This window comes from Topomyia yanbarensis, chromosome 2 (assembly GCF_030247195.1).
Source record: "Topomyia yanbarensis strain Yona2022 chromosome 2, ASM3024719v1, whole genome shotgun sequence".
Taxonomy (NCBI): Eukaryota; Metazoa; Arthropoda; class Insecta; order Diptera; family Culicidae; genus Topomyia; species Topomyia yanbarensis.
Genome location: NC_080671.1, coordinates 216,293,850 through 216,311,045, shown reverse-complemented (window position 1 = coordinate 216,311,045; position 17,196 = coordinate 216,293,850). Strand labels below are relative to the sequence as shown.

The 17,196-nt window shown below is 38.4% G+C and overlaps 1 protein-coding gene across 1 annotated transcript in view; it reads right to left on the bottom strand.

Annotated features, from left to right (window-relative positions):
* Positions 1 to 11,237: 11,237 nt before the first annotated feature.
* LOC131680056 (zinc finger BED domain-containing protein 6-like) overlaps positions 11,238 to 17,196 on the bottom strand; it is a 22,007-nt gene continuing 16,048 nt past the window's right edge. The window contains exon 3 of the mRNA XM_058960784.1: positions 11,238 to 11,662. Within this exon, the coding sequence (XP_058816767.1) occupies positions 11,406 to 11,662 (257 nt within the window). The 3' untranslated portion in view covers positions 11,238 to 11,405. The remainder of the gene's footprint in view (positions 11,663 to 17,196) is intronic.

Below are 17,196 nucleotides of genomic sequence, written 5' to 3'. Positions count from 1 at the left end.
TTCACTCCACGTTGCATGATAAGGACACCAGACAATGTTTGCAAATTCCAACTACGAGCGCACAAGTGAGCAATATAAGCCTTGAAACACAAAGGATCTCGGAATTCGTTGAAAATTTTAAACATAAAACCCAGCAATCGTATCGCTTTGTCATCAAGAATAACGCCTAGGTCCTTTACATGGTCAACGCGTTGTAACTGAGTTCCAGCAATGTTGTAGTTGAAATTAAGCATGCCACTTGTACGATGAAAACTGATGACAAAACATTTCGAAACACTAAGAATCAACATATTTCTTTGACATCAGTTGAAAAATGTATCGATGAGACACTCACTCACGGCAATCGGCTTCATTCCTTATGACAAGAAATATTTTCAAGTCATCAGCGAAAAAGTTTCCCTCCACGTATTAGAACGAAAACCGCATCATTTACGAATAATGAAAACAGTAACGGACCTAGTGTACTACCATGAGGAACTCCGAAATTATTAAAAAAAGATTCAGACACGTTGTCACCAATTTGCACGACGACCTCGCGGTGTACAAGATAGGATCGCATTCGGTGGCAGAATCTCGTGGTACATCCTAGTTTATCAAGCTTTGCTAGCAGTATCTCGTGGTTAACTGTGTCGAAATCGGCCTTAAGATCAGTGTTAAACGTGTCTACCTGGAGTTTCTTGAATATTTTTTCTATGCAAAACGATGTGAAGCTAACTAGATTCGTCTCAACCGATAGACCAGAGTAGAATCCGTGCTGACAAGTGCTTATGTAATGTTTACTAGCAGAAAACAGCACCTCGTTGATAAGCGATTCGAAATTTTTTGACTGCGAAATGATTCCCCGGTGGTTTCCGATGTTACTTTTGTCACCTTTCTTGTGTACCGGAAACATGACCGACAACGGGAAATTTTTGCTGCTGAAGTGACACAATAAAAAGGTGCGTCAGTGGGATTTTTTTTGTTAGAGGAAACTTTGCCACTGCGACCACTATTCAGGTTATCTTTTGTGGCCCCTGTTTGCTCTACATGTTACAAATTGCGTGAATCCAATGTAGTTGGAAGCGAATTGTTTGTTTGTCCACATGTGTCGTCCTAACTGGGTAGTACATTATTAATGTAGCTGAGGATCCGTTTGGGACAGGTATGCCATATCTCGTGAGGCGTCATAAGATGCCTTCCGAATTATCGCTCCCTTCGAAGAAATAGTACTGCACACTGGCAGAGAATATGTTCCGAGCTCTCGGGCTCGTAGTTACAAAATCGACAAATGTCATCTTGACTTTTGTCAATTTTTTTCTGATGATACTTAGCAGGACAATGTCCCGTATATAAACCTGTGATTATACGCAAGTCTTTACGTTTTAGATCCATTAGTTTTTTGGCTATCGTTCTATCTGGATGTATGATTTTCTTAGCTTGTCGAGCGTCTTCTACATTACGCCAGTCGTTTAGTAGTTGGTCTCTTGCCCAAGCCGAAAGTTCTAGTTTAATGGAACAGGTAGATATACCTAGAAATGGTTCTGGCCCAACAAACATGTTTGATGAACCGCGCCTGGCTAATTCGTCGCCCACTTCGTTACCATCGATTCTTTGGTGGCGGCCAGGTGCCCAGAATATCATTACTTTATTCCGAGTTGCCAGTTGTAAAAATGTGATGCACTCCCAAACCAGTTTGGACTAACATTTCGACGACCTTAATGCCAACAGTGCTGCTTGGATGTCCGAAAAGATTGCGATTTTTGCGTGTCTGTAGTTTCGTTTCCAACAGACCTCCGAGCAGATATATATTACATATACATCTGCCTGGAAAACTGTATGCCACTTTCCCATTGATATCGCTTCTTTAATTCTTGGTCCGTAGACTCCCGAGCCAGTCAGCTCACCCATTTTGGAACCATCCGTATAGAATGATATTGTACCTTGAGGCAGTATAGTACCCCCTACATCACACATCTGACGATCCACTACCCAAGTAGCAATTTTTGTTTCAGTAACTATTTCATAACCACTTGGCAATAAAAAATATGTGCTGTTGCGACTGACATCTAACTTTCTGGCGACCCAAAAAGCGCAGTTTTAGGCCAAATTTCAACATAATATTTATTGAGCAAAACAGTAAAAACTTGTTGCCGGTTCGTTGCACTAACGATGCGAGCATAGCTAAATGAAATCATATTGTTTTCAACATGTTGATTGTAGGTCGCAACAAGATTACTTAATCATACCTTTTTGCCGTTCACTTAGACTGTCAATCGCAACTGAAAAGTAACCTATTTTCTTATAAATATGTTAAGATTATGTCACCAGTGTAAATCAAAATGAAGACCAAGTCCAAATATATGTTGATAATTTAAATATGAACAGTAGTGTCATTTTTCATATCAAAAATTGCCAATGAAGCATCAAATTGCACTGCGCAGCAGAGTCTATCGAGTGATATTTTATTCTACTTCTAATTATTTCAAGCGCTCTTGGTGAAACCAAATCCGCAATAGTATTTAAAAGCCATTTTTCATTAGGAAAACCGAAACATTCTAAAAATCCAATATTATTCAAAGAAAACATACATTAAACATAAATCAGGGACACAAATTGCTTTAAAGGTAACCATTTATTAAGGTTCGCGAGCCGGTTGAGGTTTTACTTCCAATATATTAGAAAATGGAGCATATACGCAGTATGGCTTTCAACCCATCCAGGGTCAAATTAAGGATGTGATTTTGGTGAATACGAAACAATATGCTTTCCGAACTTATTTATATTAATGAGCAAAGCTTTTAATTTGTGAACAACCATTTTCCAGCATACGGTTTGTCTCCATTTAGTAATTTTCAGTTTGCATCAAAATATACCTTTCCTTAATATGACCCTGTACTATACTATTCTTGCTGAAACGTTCTAGTCACAAAGTCGTATTCTTGTCATGCATACGTATTAGGCACATATCATCATTATACCTTGAATCACAAACTCATATGTATTGATGAAAGGCATTCGCAACACTGAATTGACCAATTCATAACTAAAGTTCAGCAAAACAAAAATTGAGTTGTATTTTTGTTTCCATTACGTTGAGAAAATACCCTGGTGCCACTTCATGCCCTACACTTCATATTATGCAGGCGTCGAACTGTACGGTGGCGCCAACTATAACATGTTCGGTGTATCGGTAATAATGTAAACATGTGACATGTATGACTTTAACGAGAAATTTTAAAAGAAAATTATTCTTTTACCGCCAAGGTAGCATTAATACCAATAGTTCAACTATTGGGTCATACTCCTAAAAGAAGTACAGGGAAATATTATTACAAGAAACAATAAAATAATCAATATCCACTAAAATTGGAGCTATTTGAAACCAACGGTAAATCAAATGTATTCATACTTGCGTTTCATATAAAAATCAATGGATAGGAATAAGAATTCAATGATTATAGGAACTGAAATTGGACGCGATTACTATATGAAAAATAAATTTACTCGCAACTTTAATGTTTTCCAATAAAGAGGAACTGATAGTATTTGATTGCTGTAATACTGCTACTTTCAACATTTTTTCCAATTGGATGATTTGACAAACTGAGTTCGCATCTGATCTTTAATTTGGGTCTAAAAATGCCGGAATTTTTTCTACGAGGTTTGTAAACGGTATCTTTTCAATTGGCGTTCTTGGGAAATTCTTGCATTCTTAGACCAAATATCAGTTAGCATAAGTTATTTATAACAAAATCTACAAGACGCTTCACAGATTAAACAGGAAATTTGCTAAATAGGCTGCTATTGTCTTCGGAAGGTACTTTAACTAAACGATTTGTCTCAAATTCATACTACTCGTTCCGATCTATCTACCATCCTTCTTGTGCTTAGTTCTGAAATTATTTTCAAATATTGGCGCCACCGTACAGTTCAGTGCCTGTATAATATCAAGTGGAGCGCATGAAGTGTCATCGGTTAATCTTCCCAATGTAATGGCAACAAAAATACAACTTAGCTTGTTGATTCAGTGTTGTGAAAGCATTTTGTTGATACGTGTGAGTTTGTACTGAAAGGCGTAATGATGATATGTGACGGATACATACGTATAACATGAATACGACTTTGTAAACTGAAACGTTTTTAGTAAGAATTTTGGTGTTTGACAACTGTGCAATTGTCATAATACATATCACAAAATCAAAATCGCAACTAATTTTCAACAAACACTGCAACATCAGCAACCAGTTCGGAACATTAATGAACATGTTCTAGCTGGCAACATAAATGACTATTTGGTGACAAAAGATGTTTTGAAATAACCTTGATGTTATCTATGTTCAAACAGTGCAACAAAAATAACCTTATTGTTCTTTCGTTGCAACATAGTTCGGACTTAGACAAATAAAACTAGTTGCGATTTGCTACTTGGGTATGTATTATAACACAATCATTAGAACTATGTCATGTAATATCACCTGAGTATAATAAGGGGTCCTATTATACTCAGGTGATATTACATGACATAGTTCTAATGATTGTGTTATAATACTGACATGGGATAACGATAGTTGTGTAGTCTGACCATTGATAGAGTCGGAATCGGTTGTTTTCTTTGAGCAAGATTCCATAGTGAATCCATTCAGGATTTCTAACCGGTTCCGGAATGGATTTGACGGATAGTTGGGATAGGTTGACGTGGCGGCGCTAGTGTTTATCGTATATTAATTCAAATGTTTACACACGTTTTTTAAATATGTTTGTTTGATCATGGATGTCTGTTCTCTGTGCCCTAATGTTTAAGACAAAATACCAACACATTAGGAAATGACAATTTCGCTCACATTTCTCTTGTACTTCATGGACGCGTTTGACATTTCTCTCTACGGCAAACGCTAATCGCAGAATGATTGATTGAGATTTAAAGTCTTTTTCATCTACAAATGGCGTTACATTTATGAGGCGTATGGGATTTATCATTGGCAGATCAAAGGGGAGGGTCTTCGGACCCCTCCGAAAATTTTCAACTTGTTGAGAAATTTTGAATTAGTTTAAATTGTATATTAGTTTCAAATTTAAAATCATTTCAAAACAAATTTGATCACAAAAACTGATTTTCATTACATGAGGTTTTTACGCATAACGTATTCTGCCCATAAAAGCATAAGAGTCCCATATGGATTTTTGTCGAAAATGAGTTATCTGTTGGATTGTATTCTGTATCACCACTGAATCACAATGCATATATAGGATTACCAGTTTTGTTTAGAAAATATCGAAAAAATACCAAAACATGGTTGTCCCATCTCATAAGGCTCAATGAAAATGTAAATCTTAAACAGCGTTTTTCTCGGCTTGCTGTTTTTCATTATGGGACTCTTATGCTTTTATGGGCAGTATTATACAATATTCATTGCAAAATCAAAATTTCGGACCCCTCCCGATTCTTTTTTCTGGATCCGCTTCTGGAATTTATAGAAGCGAACGGTATTGTAATATATATTTGGTATATAGCAAGGTGTAGCATATGGGAGCTTGAAAGAAAGCTAAAACGGGAGGTTGCATCTTTTGAAGTAGAATACTTCTAACGATTCAATATGGGGCCCCGTTTCAAAAATTTCAGTTGAGAAATTTTCCCAGGTTTGAAATGCGAATATCTTCCGTTCTACTGGACGAAATCGCAATATTTTTGCACTATCTGCACAGACTAACAGACATACCACTCAAAAACAAAGCTTCGCCCGCTTTAACGGTCATTTTAAATATATTTGTAATTGGGACTGTGGCCACATTTGAAATTATGGCGCCACTGACATATGAATAAGCATATGGAGGATAGACCACTAGCGAAAAATTGTTCCCAAACCTGAGGGGTAACCCACCCGTAAATGAGTGATTGGGACTGTGAATAAAAGGTGGAGCTAGTGTTCTGAGAAAATTGTCGGATCGATGTTTTTTGAGGGAATTCCCTCATAGTGTTATGTCTGTTAGTCTGTGCTATCTGATCGGAAATTTGTGAACGTATTTCGTATTGGAATTGATGCGACTAGTATAAATGAACCAAAACAAGGATTTTTAGAAAATCCTTCGGAAACAGCGAGGAAAATGCGCAATTTGCCAGCATATCCCACGCAGAGCCGTCAAAAAGGAGCATGTAAGCGTTTCATTACATACGGGAATGTTTTATATACAGGTCACGCGAGCTTACCACACGAGCAACATGCTCGTCCAGACGGTACAATGAGCGGTATCATGTTTGCGTTCCCGTACCAAGCGTCATCGCAAGGTTCTTCGTGATGATCCGCCATTCGGTGCCTGGCTCGTCGTGGTAGTGTAAAATGCATCTCCGATTTAATCTACGAATGCTGATGGTGTGCAGGAAAATGTCATCCGAGATGCCGTGACCTACACTGAACACCCCAAGCGCAAAAACCTCAATGAATGTCGTCTATACTCTGAAGCGGCAGGGACGCACTTTGTATGGATTTGGAAGTTGAAAAGGTAGAACTCACTTGTATCATTATAAAAAGGTCCTTTTCAGGGCCACCAAAATCATTTCAAAGAATAAGTTTGCATTTTCTGTTTCATGGACTGTTTCTCCCTGGAGAGCAATTTGGGTGAAACCTTAAATTATGATTTATTTCAGTACGCAAATTGCAAATATGGTCAGAAACAAACTGGAGTGAAGTGGAAAACATTTTTACTAGGCGCATTCAAAAAAGGTTTCAATTCTCAAACATTTTACCAAGGTGCTGTATTACATTACTCTTTTTACCCTGAGTGTTCGATGATCTCCGTATTGGAAACACAATTTCAATTTTGTTCTTTATCAAAAATATGTGGTCAACCAACGAAGGGGTGGAGTTACGAAGATCACATATAGGAGACAACACAAAAAAGGACGAGCTTACATTATGCTGTAGCCAGGTATAAAAACTCAGCATGCTGTTGCTCACGTTGAGTTCGTTTGCAGCATCAGCATGCAGCAGTTCTTTTGCAGCATCTCCCGCGAAATTCAAACCGCCGTTCGTTTGCTGCTGTCAGAAGAGTTGGCCAAGCACGCCGTCTCAGATGGCACCAAAACTATTACCATATACACCAGCTCCAAGTAAATTTCGAACACTGTACAAACAAAAGGCCCATTTCAGGGTCATCAATTTATCGACAAAGAATGAAATTGAAGTTTTGTTATTACAAGCATCAGAAAGTGGCTTGCCAAGAGCGTTGGATGGCAAGTGAGCCACTTGTGAACAATATCGTCGCTTTCAAGTAGAATGGCACAAAATCAAAAGTTATTGTGATTTGTAGACAGTTTAGTGTAATGATTCAATTTACAAAAATCGAAAGTTTTCTAGCGTTTCGATATAGGTGCTCCGTTTCAAAATTTTCGGCCAGAATGTTGCCTGTTTTTCTAAAAGTGAAAATCTGCTGTTGTACTGAATGAAAACCTTCGATTTTTGCGTTGATTGGAAATAGTTGTGACTAATTCTGTAGAATGTACAATTACTGAAAATAACGGATTTTGTGAAAGCAGTGGTTGGTCCGTACAATTCGATTCCAAGCGAGCCAGACTAGTTTTCGTTGGAAGGTCCACCTCTGACAATAGAAGTAAACTATTTTATTTTGAATTCAACTACAACTTCCTTGAAAACAGCACAGCTAAAAAACTTTTAAGAAAAACGGGCAAACCTAAATTTTCCACTATAATGGAAACTGCCTGTGCCCCCGCCGCAAAGCATCATCAAGATTGATAGTAATTCAAGCCGGGAGGAAAGGGGCTAAGGTTGTAAGGCAATGGAAAACGAAAATTTCATTTATATCTTACTGGAATGTAATTGGCTGGTCCTGAAAAGAACTTGTTGGTTTGTGGTTTATTTTGGGTCACAATTTAGGCCTGCTCGACTGCTGATAGCTGTGAATTTCTCGCAGGGTGACAGTGTCTGTTCAGTAGTGATGAGGCTTCCTAACGCCAACCGTGACTGGGGCACTTTTACACGGCCTTCGTTGCTTACTGCTTGCGGGGAGGCTTTCCTCCGGTGGACTTACGAGCGGGTTTTTTGGTACGGGCCATTTATCAACAAAGAATCGAATTGAAATTTTGTTATTACAAGCATCCGAAAGTAGCTTGCCAAGAGCGTTCGATGGCAAGTGAGCTACTTGTGAACAATATCGTCGATTTCACGTAGAATGACACAAAATAGAAAGTTATCATTTTTGTGTTTGTTTACAGTTTCGTGTTTACTAGGCGAATTCAAAAAAGGTTTCAATTCTCAAACATTTTACCAAGGTGCCGTATTACATTACTCTCTTTACCCTGAGTGTTCGATAATCTCCGTATTGGAAACACAATTTCAATTTTGTTCTTTATCAAAAATATGTGGTCGACCAACGAAGGGGTGGAGCTACGAAGAACACATATTGAGGACAACACAAAAAAGGACGAGCTTACATTGTGCTGTAGTCAGGTATAAAAACTCAGCATGCTGTTGTTCACGATCAGTTCGTTTGCAGCATTAGCATGCAGCAGTTCGTTTGCAGCATCTCCCGCGAAATTCAAACCGCCGTCCGTTTGCTGCTGTCAGAAGAGTTGGCCAAGCACGCCGTCTCAGATGGCACCAAAACTGTTACCATATACACCAGCTCCAAGTAAATTGCGAACACTGCCCAAACAAAAGGCCCTTTCAGGGCCATCAATTTATCGACAAAGAATCGAATTGAAATTTTATTATTACAAGCATCAGAAAGTGGCTTGCCAAGAGCGTTGGATGGTAAGTGAGCCACTTGTGAACAATATCGTCGCTTTCAAGTAGAATGGCACAAAATAAAAAAAAGTATTTGTGTAATTTGTAGACAGGTTAGTGTAATGATTCAATTTACAAAAATCGAACGTTTTCTAGCGTTTCGATATAGGTGCTCCGTTTCAAAATTTTCGGCCAGAATGTTGCCTGTTTTTCTAAAAGTGAAAATCTGCTGTTGTACTGAATGAAAACCTTCGATTTTTGCGCTGATTGGAAATAGTTGTGTCTAGTTGTGTAGAATGTACAATTACTGAAAACAGATTTTGTGAAAGCAGTGGTTGGTCCGTACAATTCGATTCCAAGCGAGCCAGACTAGTTTTCGTTGGAAGTTCTCTGACAATATAAATAAACTATTTTATTTTGAATTCAATACAACTTCCTTGAAAACAGCACAGCTAAAAAACTTTTGGGAAAAACGCGCAAACCTAAATTTTCCACTATAATAAAAACTAGTGGCCCCGCCGGACAGCATCATCAAGATTGATAGTAATTCAAGCCGGAAGGAAAGGGGGTAAGGTTGTAAGGCAATGGAAAATTTCATTTATATCTTACTGGAATATAATTGGCTGGTCCTGAAAAGAACTTGTTGGTTTGTGGTTTATGTCGGATCACAATTTAGTCCCGCTCGATTTCTGATAGCTGTGAATTTTTTGCAGGGCGACAGTTTCTGTTCGGTAGCGATGAGGCTTCTTAACGCCAACCGTGACTGGGGCACTTTTACACGGCCTTCGTTGCAAACTGCTTGTGGGGAGCATTTCCTCCGGTGCACAGTGGGACGAGCCCGGACTTAAGTCCATATATGAAGGTTATGCGATATTCTCACTAGTATTTTTCTCGTATCAGCTGAGCCATCAAAGACACTTTCGCGAGATTTTAGGTGATTTGAATGCAAAATGAATTTTTGACAGCTTTTTGAAGGGCATAACTCAAGTGTTTTTTGCATAATTTGACTATAGGAACTATATACGGTTATTCTCGTTTTTCAAAGAAACGGTTGATTTTATGAATTGCATTACTTCACCAAAATTATCCGTGTGATAAAATTACATCGTAATAGGGATGTCCGATTTTTTAAATTAATCGATTAATCAATAATCGATTAATTTTTCTGCGGTGATCGATTAGTTCGATTAATCGTTCCAAATTAATCGATTACTCGATTATCTAGATGATTAAATTAATAAATATTGGATGCAAAGCGCGTGTTTTTAAAGAACTGTACTTGAATCCCAATGTATAAGGAAATTCGAAAAAGTTCTGAAAAGAGTAATATAGTTATTAGAACAAAATATTCGTTTTATAATAAAATAATTAGTTGATTTCTCATTTCAGAACTTTTTCGAATTTCATTATTCATTTCGCGCAGCTAGCGTACAATCTAATAATTGTACATAAAGTCATATTGGTTTAGGTAAACCACATTGTATCATCTACTGAATTTAAGAAAAGAATTTTGTCCAAATTTGGTCCTGACAATCGATTTCTCGTTTTGGTCAATACTTGACCAGCTTTCGAAAATAAACGTTCAGAGGGAACTGAGGTCATTGAAACACAGAAGTACTTAACCGCTACTTTGTATAGATTCGGGAATTGTGCTCGCATATCTTTCCAAATCAGCATCGGGTCACTGGTTCTCGGCACTAACGGAGTATTAAGGTACTGTCGTAATTCCACCGAAATCCCGCCAGCACTATCCGGAACATGTGCACGATTCACTTCCGTTACTAATGAATCGTGCATTGACCATAGATCGTCCAATGATTCATTCCGTGCGGGATTTTTTTCAACATCACTGGACTTCAATGCTTCGTTTGCCAAATCCTTAATTTGCTCCGCTAAAAAAAACATGAAAGAATGAGGCCTAAAAATATGAAAAATTGCACCTACCAACAAAGAAAACGGCAGACGATGCGGATAACGCGCTTTCGAAATGGTTTTTTTTGAATCTTGGGTCAAGGAGTGTAGCGGTTGCCAGTATCCTTACTTTTTCGATATCCTTGAAATATTTCGAAATAAAATGTAATATTCTTTGTTTCAATGAGAAGGTTTCCGTTGATTCCAGTTCCATGTTACCGTAACTCTGAAATTATTTAAAACGCAATTCAATATGTAAGATAATCATAATCTGATGTGAATCTTAATACTTACGATTTTGAGTAATCGTGTTAGCGGAATCATCTTGCTGCAGGTAAAATACTTTTCAGCGGACATCTCAGTTGTTACTTTTTCAAGTGGCTTAAGGGTTTTGCACACTTCTTTAAGAACAGACAATTCATCGGAAGTCAACATTGGGGGGCTTTTAGGAATTATGAGCAATACTCTCTACACGTGTCCAGCTATCAGTAAAAACCGTTCAATCATAGCCATGATTGAGTTTCAACGGGTTTTGACGTCCAGAATGAGCACAAGACATTGAACTTCTTTCTTGCCATCTATCACTTGTAGCTTTCGCAATTCCCTCATTGCAGTTTCACTTTTCTTGAAAAATTTAATTATTCGCTTCATTTTCTTTATTAAAATAATCATGTTTTCTTTAGGAGAATTATGTTTAGCATCGTCGATATCTGATTCGTCAACATCTTCATCATCTGAATCAATAACTGGGTCCAGACATGCTCCATACGCTTCGTTTTACAAGGGTACAGATTTGCTTGCAATCAAATTCAATGTATGCGCAAAGCAAGGAAGGTGACGTTTTTCACCGAATTGAAGTTTCACGGCGTTCACTATGTTCGCGCCGTTATCAGTTACAACGCATGACACATTATCAAGCTCGATGTCCCAATCATTACAGCAATCCAATAGTAAGTCGGCTATGTATGCACCGGTTTTCGATTGATCGCACTTGATAACTCCCAACAGACAAGACATAAGCTGGAAGTCTGAATGAAACATTAAAGTATTACGATGTGTTTTTCAACATAGCATTGATTGTCTTCATAGAGAAAAGATTTTATTTGAAAGGGTCAAATTATATATTCGCGCTTTCGTCCAATGTAAGTTTTCTTTAATCTATGATTTTTACATGAAAGAATCTTAAAATGTACAATAATAATAATTTTCGGTTTTCTTCGAACTTGTTAACACATTTTCAAGATATTTTGTGAATATTCAAATTTACGGTATTCAATTGAATAAGGGACCATTCATAAATAACATAAACCAAAAATTGCCCAAAATTGACTTCCTCCTCACCCCATGTAACAAATTGTCACAAATTTCTCTATCCCTCCCACCCCTATTACATAACAAATTCTTAACCCTCCGGAGGCCGCGTGAATGTCTCACTAAAAGAGCAGTTGCTGGTGCTCTAAGACGATTTCGCTGGATTTTCAGAGCGGCGTGTACTCGGCGCACAAGCGGCAGAAGGTTTAAAAAACCTGTTTTAATCCACCTAGCGGTGCAATTGTGCCTTTCTCATTTCTCTAAACTATGGCACGGAGGCTTTTTATGTTCAACATAATTGTGGAAATATCCATTACATTCTTAGTACACTTTGCACTTATACACAATGGCATGCCAGCCACGAACTTGATGAGCTACGTGTCGATGGTGAAACACTTGAAACAAAAAAATATCATACTCCATTAGCCTAATCAGCATTAGATCAATGTTATCTGCTTGCTAACTCATTTTGTCATGCGGGGGTGGGTATGTGAGGAGGGCGAAAGTCCCATGAACGAACGACTTCCCAGCTTAAATTGGTATGCTTTGTGATATAGTGGTGGTTTAAAGATAATGGGGTTGAAAGGGAGGGGTATGAGGGTGGTGGTCTGAGGGGTGATTTAAGGAGATTTTTAAAGGAGGGGAGTGAACAGTAGAGGGGGGGTGTAACCCCTCTCCGTAAACCATCAACTACGCCTCTGTTAAAATCCAGAAACCTTATGCGAGTCGAAAAAAAAATTAGGTTGACGTTTTTCAGAGTGATTGCATAACCTTTCTATATGAGAAAGGCAAAAATGTGCCAAAATCCAAAAAAGTGAATTGTCGTCAATTTTTTTTTCGTGTTTGCATCAAATCTCGACGTTTCATGCACCTTGAACACATTTAGCATCAAAAATAAAAATTCTATTTTTAATTTTTCCTATAGTTTATATGAGAAATTTCTGTGTGGCCGCACTCTGAAACCCGTAATTCCGGAACCAGAATTCGATCGATCCAAAATTCAATAGCAGCCGATGGGAAGGTTGCACCTTTCATTTGAGACTAAGTTTGGGCAAATCAGTCCGGCCATCTCTGAGAAAAATGAGTGACATTATTTGACACATACGCACATAAATACACACACATACACACACATATACATACACACACATACAGACTTTTTCCGATCTCGACGAACTGAGTCGAATGGGATATGACACTCGGCCCTCCGGGCCGGGATTAGGTTAACGTTTTACAGAGTGATTGCATAACCTTTCTATATGAGAAAGGCAAAAATGTGCCAAAATCCAAAAAAGTGAATTGTCCTCAAATTTTTTTCGAGTTTGCATCAAATCTCGACGTTTCATGCACCTTGAACACATTTAGCATCAAAAATAAAAATTCTATTTTTAATTTTTCCTATAGTTTATATGAGAAATTTCTGTGTGGCCGCACTCTGAAACCCGTAATTCCGGAACCAGAATTCCGATCGATCCAAAATTCAATAGCAGCCGATGGGAAGGTTGCACCTTTCATTTGAGACTAAGTTTGGGCAAATCGGTCCAGCCATCTCTGAGAAAAATGAGTGACATTATTTGACAAATACGAACATACATACACACACACATACACACACATACAGACTTTTTCCGATCTCGACGAACTGAGCCGAATGGGATGACACTCGGCCCTCCGGGCCGGGATTAGGTTAATGTTTTTCAGAGTGATTGCATAACCTTTCTATATGAGAAAGGCAAAAATGTGCCAAAATCCAAAAAAGTGAATTGTCGTCAATTTTTTTTTTCGAGTTTGCATCAAATCTCGACATTTCATGCACCTTGAACACATTTGGCATCAAAAATAAAAATTCTATTTTTAATTTTTCCTATAGTTTATATGAGAAATTTCTGTGTGGCCGCACTCTGAAACCCGTAATTCCGGAACCAGAATTCCGACCGATCCAAAATTCAATAGCAGCCGATGGGAAGGTTGCACCTTTCATTTGAGACTAAGTTTGGGCAAATCGGTCCAGCCATCTCTGAGAAAAATGAGTGACATTATTTGACAAATACGAACATACATACACACACACATACACACACATACAGACTTTTTCCGATCTCGACGAACTGAGCCGAATGGGATGACACTCGGCCCTCCGGGCCGGGATTAGGTTAATGTTTTTCAGAGTGATTGCATAACCTTTCTATATGAGAAAGGCAAAAATGTGCCAAAATCCAAAAAAGTGAATTGTCGTCAATTTTTTTTTCGTGTTTGCATCAAATCTCGACGTTTCATGCACCTTGAACACATTTAGCATCAAAAATAAAAATTCTATTTTTAATTTTTCCTATAGTTTATATGAGAAATTTCTGTGTGGCCGCACTCTGAAACCCGTAATTCCGGAACCAGAATTCGATCGATCCAAAATTCAATAGCAGCCGATGGGAAGGTTGCACCTTTCATTTGAGACTAAGTTTGGGCAAATCAGTCCGGCCATCTCTGAGAAAAATGAGTGACATTATTTGACACATACGCACATAAATACACACACATACACACACATATACATACACACACATACAGACTTTTTCCGATCTCGACGAACTGAGTCGAATGGGATATGACACTCGGCCCTCCGGGCCGGGATTAGGTTAACGTTTTACAGAGTGATTGCATAACCTTTCTATATGAGAAAGGCAAAAATGTGCCAAAATCCAAAAAAGTGAATTGTCCTCAAATTTTTTTCGAGTTTGCATCAAATCTCGACGTTTCATGCACCTTGAACACATTTAGCATCAAAAATAAAAATTCTATTTTTAATTTTTCCTATAGTTTATATGAGAAATTTCTGTGTGGCCGCACTCTGAAACCCGTAATTCCGGAACCAGAATTCCGATCGATCCAAAATTCAATAGCAGCCGATGGGAAGGTTGCACCTTTCATTTGAGACTAAGTTTGGGCAAATCGGTCCAGCCATCTCTGAGAAAAATGAGTGACATTATTTGACAAATACGAACATACATACACACACACATACACACACATACAGACTTTTTCCGATCTCGACGAACTGAGCCGAATGGGATGACACTCGGCCCTCCGGGCCGGGATTAGGTTAATGTTTTTCAGAGTGATTGCATAACCTTTCTATATGAGAAAGGCAAAAATGTGCCAAAATCCAAAAAAGTGAATTGTCGTCAATTTTTTTTTTCGAGTTTGCATCAAATCTCGACATTTCATGCACCTTGAACACATTTGGCATCAAAAATAAAAATTCTATTTTTAATTTTTCCTATAGTTTATATGAGAAATTTCTGTGTGGCCGCACTCTGAAACCCGTAATTCCGGAACCAGAATTCCGACCGATCCAAAATTCAATAGCAGCCGATGGGAAGGTTGCACCTTTCATTTGAGACTAAGTTTGGGCAAATCAGTCCGGCCATCTCTGAGAAAAATGAGTGACATTATTTGACACATACGCACATAAATACACACACATACACACACACATATACATACACACACACATACAGACTTTTTCCGATCTCGACGAACTGAGTCGAATGGGATATGACACTCGGCCCTCCGGGCCGGGATTAGGTTTACGTTTTTCAGAGTGATTGCATAACCTTTCTATATGAGAAAGGCAAAAATGTGCCAAAATCCAAAAAAGTGAATTGTCGTCAAATTTCTTTTCGAGTTTGCATCAAATCTCGACGTTTCATGCACCTTGAACACATTTAGCATCAAAAATAAAAATTCTATTTTTAATTTTTCCTATAGTTTATATGAGAAATTTCTGTGTGGCCGCACTCTGAAACCCGTAATTCCGGAACCAGAATTCCGATCGATCCAAAATTCAATAGCAGCCGATGGAAAGGTTGCACCTTTCATTTGAGACTAAGTTTGGGCAAATCGGCCCAGCCATCTCTGAGAAAAATGAGTGACATTATTTGACACATACGCACATACATACACACACACACATACATACACACATACAGACTTTTTCCGATCTCGACGAACTGAGTCGAATGGGATATGACACTCGGCCCTCCGGGCCGGGATTAAGTTGACGTTTTGCCTTTCTCATATAGAAAGGTTATGCAATCACTCTGAAAAACGTCAAACTAATCCCGGCCCGGAGGGCCGAGTGTCATATCCCATTCGACTCAGTTCGTCGAGATCGGAAAAAGTCTGTATGTGTGTGTGTGTGTGTGTATGTATGTGTGTGTATGTGTGTGTGTATGTGTGTGTGTGTGTATGTATGTGCGTATGTGTCAAATAATGTCACTCATTTTTCTCAGAGATGGCTGGACCGATTTGCCCAAACTTAGTCTCAAATGAAAGGTGCAACCTTCCCATCGGCTGCTATTGAATTTTGGATCGATCGGAATTCTGGTTCCGGAATTACGGGTTTCAGAGTGCGGCCACACAGAAATTTCGCATAAAAACTATAGGAAAAATTAAAAATAGAATTTTTATTTTTGATGCTAAATGTATTCAAGGTGCATAAAACGTCGAGATTTGATGCAAACACGAAAAAAATTTGACGAAGATTCACGTTTTTGGATTTTGCACATTTTTGCCTTTCTCATATAGAAAGGTTATGCAATCACTCTGAAAAACGTCAACCTAATCCCGGCCCGGAGGGCCGAGTGTCATATCCCATTCGACTCAGTTCGTCGAGATCGGAAAAAGTCTGTATGTGTGTGTGTATGTGTGTATGTATGTGTGTGTGTATGTGTGTGTGTATGTATGTGCGTATGTGTCAAATAATGTCACTCATTTTTCTCAGACATGGCTGGACCGATTTGCCCAAGCTTAGTCTCAAATGAAAGGTGCAACCTTCCCATCGGCTGCTATTGAATTTTGGATCGATCGGAATTCTGGTTCCGGAATTACGGGTTTCAGAGTGCGGCCACACAGAAATTTCGCATAAAAACTATAGGAAAAATTAAAAATAGAATTTTTATTTTTGATGCTAAATGTATTCAAGGTGCATAAAACGTCGAGATTTGATGCAAACACGAAAAAAATTTGACGAAGATTCACGTTTTTGGATTTTGCACATTTTTGCCTTTCTCATATAGAAAGGTTATGCAATCACTCTGAAAAACGTCAACCTAATCCCGGCCCGGAGGGCCGAGTGTCATATCCCATTCGACTCAGTTCGTCGAGATCGGAAAAAGTCTGTATGTGTGTGTGTATGTATGTGTGTGTATGTGTGTGTGTATGTGTGTGTGTATGTATGTGCGTATGTGTCAAATAATGT